The sequence below is a fragment of the Pelophylax lessonae genome, assembly GCF_965119305.1.
Source record: "Pelophylax lessonae genome assembly, chromosome: 2".
Lineage (NCBI taxonomy): Eukaryota > Metazoa > Chordata > Amphibia > Anura > Ranidae > Pelophylax > Pelophylax lessonae.
This window is the reverse complement of record NC_138769.1, coordinates 620,147,800-620,151,985: the sequence shown is the minus strand read 5'-3', so window position 1 is coordinate 620,151,985 and position 4,186 is coordinate 620,147,800. Positions and strand designations below refer to the sequence as shown.

At 46.4% G+C, this 4,186-nt stretch overlaps 1 protein-coding gene across 1 annotated transcript; it reads left to right on the top strand.

Moving 5' to 3' along the window:
* Nucleotides 1-864: 864 nt before the first annotated feature.
* On the top strand, nucleotides 865-3,882 carry LOC309546735 (selenocysteine insertion sequence-binding protein 2-like; the record flags this gene model as incomplete). Its single annotated transcript, XM_082246435.1, is given in 2 exon segments — nucleotides 865-2,156; nucleotides 2,159-3,882. Coding segments are annotated over 2 exon segments (2,856 nt in total). The 5' UTR covers nucleotides 865-1,024.
* Between the last annotated feature and the right edge of the window lie 304 nt (nucleotides 3,883-4,186).

Genomic DNA, 4,186 nt, shown 5'->3' with positions numbered 1-4,186 from the left:
GCGTCCCCGCCGACACCGATGGCTCGATTGGGTTCAGAACCGATCAGTCATCAGGTCCAGGCCAATGATTTTTGGCCTGGACCTGTAGATCGGTCCTGCCCAATCAGATCCTGTTCTGAGCCTGTGAAATGTAAACACAGGCTCAGAAAAGACGTGCCCTCTTCTCCCATGATCCTTTTTGGATTCATCTCGAGAAGAGAGCACATCTAACTGTAAGTACTGCACCAAACACAGTCACATACAGCTAGATAGGCACATTTACCCCCCGATTGCCCCCCCGATTAACCCCTACAGCCCCTGACACAACACACACTATATACAGCATATAGCATTTTCCTATATACCTGTATAAGTGTGATTTGTGGTCAGGTGTAGCGCTTGCGGCCCCCCCTTTTCCACTTGAATTACCCGCCACCCCCCCTAATAAAGATTTAACCCCCTGATCCCCCCTGATCACCGCCAGTTAACCCCTACACCCTCTGTCACATCAGCACTAATACAAACGTAATATACAGTGTTTTTGTATTTTTGTATTAGTGTGATTGTGATCAGAATTAGCGCAGGCGACTAAGTTTCTGTCCCAAGAAGGTTTAGGGTCCCCGCCACCCACCCAATAAAGATTTAACCCCCTGACCCCCCCCCCCCTGATCACCCCTACACCCCCTGCCACAACACTCACCGTATACAGTATATAGCATTTTCCTATATACCCGTATAAGTGTGATTTGTGGTCAGGTGTAACGCTTGCGACCCCCCCTTTTCCACTTGAATTACCCGCCACCGGACTCGCTGTCACCTCTCCCGGCTCCACCCAGGCCCGCAGAGCCTTCGCTCTACTATGACGTGTGGTGGGAGGACCGCTCGGGGTGGGGTGAGCTCAGAGGCCGAGCAGTGGGGAGAAGAACACGGCCGGGGAGAGGAGCGGACACCGGGGAGGATGAACGGGGCCGCCGCTCCTCTTACCGACTAGAGGACGGAGAAGCGAGCAGGAGGGGGGAGCTCCGCACAGCTAGGCCCGGACACCATGGAGCTGAACGAGCAGAATGGAAAACTATCTGCTGAAGTTGAGCCATTCATCCCTCAGAAGAAAGGGGCCGAAGCGCTTCCAATTCCAATGTCTCTATCAGGCGAAGGTGGAAGTGTCGGTGGACTTGAACCCACACCTATTCCAAGCTATCTTATAACCTGTTACCCATTTGTTCAAGAGAACCAGTCAAATAGGCAAATTCCATTGTATATTAATGATATAAGATGGCAACAGTCAAACTCAAACCCTCCTGGTCCTTATCTTGCTTATCCCGTTGTACCTGCTCAGCCACCTGTATCAACAGAATACATGTACTACCAGCTAATGCCTGCACCTTGTGCTCAAGTCATGGGATTTTACCATCCAATTCCTACTACTTACACCACCCCTCTTCAGGCAACCAATGCTGTCAATGCAATCTCTGTCGACTGCAATGACCGGACAAACCAACAAACTCCGATCAATGTTTTATCGAACCAGCGAAGCAGAAATACCTCCAGACCGCCTCTTATCCACAAACCTCCGCAACAAGGGGTGCCACAGATTAAATGCAAGAGGCCTTCAATGAAGAGTGTAGCAGTACAAAAGGAAACCTGCTCATCGGGCCCAGACAGCCGGTCCAAAATTGTCCTCTTAGTGGATGCTTGTCAGCAAACAGATTTTCCAAATGAAATAGCCAACAAATCACTGTCTGAAAGTATGGGTGGCATACTGTGGAAAACAAAAGTGAGACGTCGGCGGTCTTCTCATCCTGCAGCAGAGTCCTCCAGCGAGCAAGGTGCAAGTGAAGCCGATATTGACAGTGACAGTGGATACTGCAGCCCAAAGCACTGCCAGGCAGCTGCTATGTGTTCTAGGCATGCAGACTGTACTGCTTCAGCTGTCAGTATTGCAGAACCAACAGTTTGCACAGCTGGAGGAAGTTGGGCCAGTGTTGCCTCCCAAGCTACTCAGAAGAAGCCTTGGAATGAGAAAAGTCATGTTTTCTGTAGAGGTGGAAGACAGGCTGAACTCCGAAATAATACACAGCTTGGGTATCATACGAGAGGACAGAGCACGTCATCAGAAAGGAGACAAAATATTCAACCGAAGCAAGACAGTATAGCAGGGTCCACAGCAAAATTAAACAGAGTCCTGAACAGCTGTACTTTGAGGATGAAGATGAATTTCCAGAATTGAACAGCAGCAATGGGAGTTCTAGAAATGAGAGCACACAGCCAAAGATGAACACAAAAGTGCTGGATGGTTTACCTGAAAATTCTCCAATTAACATTGTTCAGACCCCAATCCCTATCACAACATCTGTACCAAAACGAGCCAAGAGTCAGAAGAAGAAAGCACTTGCTGCTGCATTGGCCACTGCCCAGGAGTATTCAGAGATTAGCATGGAACAGAGGAAACTCCAGGAAGCTCTATCTAAGGCATCTGGAAAAAAGAGCAAGACACCAGTACAACTAGACCTTGGAGATATGTTGGCAGAACTGGAGAGGCAGCAACAAGCAATGAAGGCTCGTCAGATAACGAACACCAGACCTTTATCCTACACTGTTGGCAGTGCGGTCCCATTTCACACCAAAGAACATAAAAACAGGAATGTGTTTACAAAGGCCCAGACTTTCATGGGTTCTCCAAATCCTTTGGACTCCACTGCTCCAAGGATCAAAAGAGGAAAAGAGAAAGAAGTTCCAAAATTAAAACGTCCAACTGCGCTGAAAAAGATTATCCTAAAAGAAAGAGAAGAAAAGAAAGGACGTGTAACTGTGGATCAAAGTGTTTTGGGTTCAGATGAACAAAAGGATATTCCTTTAAGCTTTACTGATGATCAGTCAGAAGAGCTGGCATCTCAAGAAGATGCAGGTCTCAGTGCACCAAGTGACACCTCTCTCTCACCAGCAAGTCAGAACTCCCCCTACTGTATGACCCCTGTATCACAGGGCTCTCCAGCAAGTTCCGGGATCGGCAGCCCCATGGCTTCCTCAGCCATCACCAAAATCCACAGCAAGAGGTTTAGAGAGTATTGCAATCAAGTACTAAGTAAGGAGATTGATGAATGTGTAACTGTGTTACTGCAAGAACTGGTCAGCTTTCAAGAGAAAGTGTACCAAAAAGACCCAGTGAAAGCCAAGTCGAAGAGAAGATTAGTTATGGGTTTAAGAGAAGTAACCAAGCACATGAAATTAAACAAAATCAAGTGTGTTATTATTTCCCCAAACTGTGAGAAAATTCAGTCAAAAGGTGGATTGGATGAGGCCCTCTATAATGTCATAGCTATGGCCAGAGAGCAAGAAATCCCATTTGTATTTGCTCTAGGAAGGAAAGCACTGGGTCGCTGTGTGAATAAATTGGTACCTGTCAGTGTTGTTGGCATTTTCAGCTTCTCCGGGGCAGAGAGCTTATTTAATAACCTGGTGTCACTGACGGAAGAGGCCAGAAAGGCGTACAAAGATATGGTGTCCTCAATGGAGCAGGAACAGGCTGAGGAGGCTCTAAAGAATGTTAAAAAGGTTCCTCATCACATGGGTCATTCTCGTAACCCCTCTGCAGCCAGTGCAATTTCATTCTGCAGCGTCATCTCTGAGCCAATATCAGAAGTCAACGAGAAGGATTACGAAACCAATTGGAGAAATATGGTAGAAACATCTGATGGACATGAAGCATCAGAAAATGAAGATTGTTCTGTAAGGACCATGGACTCAGAACAAACCATTACCATCCAATCTGATAGCAAAGCCAGCATACATAAACAAACACCACTGACCACTCCCGGTGTTACTACCTCAGGCAGTAAACCTGGCAAGTTGACTCCAGTAGAAAAAGATGAGGTGAAACCAGATGACAGAGATAAAGAGAGGTGACCAGCGCTACGGATTTCAAAATATGAAGAAAGGGGGGTGGAAAAACACACAAACAAAATAATAAAATAATAAGGTGTAAGCTGCCCCAATCAAACCTTAGATGAAGGTGAAAGTGATAAATAAAAATGTGACGATTGGTGTTGGCGCTACCTTTATAAATACCCCAAATGACGTGAGTGGGGATAAAAGGGTGTGAAGAGCCACAAATAGTGAAATGTGCCAAATAGTATTGTTAAAAGAAAGTCAGAAATGCAAATCTGGGTGTTTATTTACATGAAGATCAAAATAAATCTCAAACAGTGCA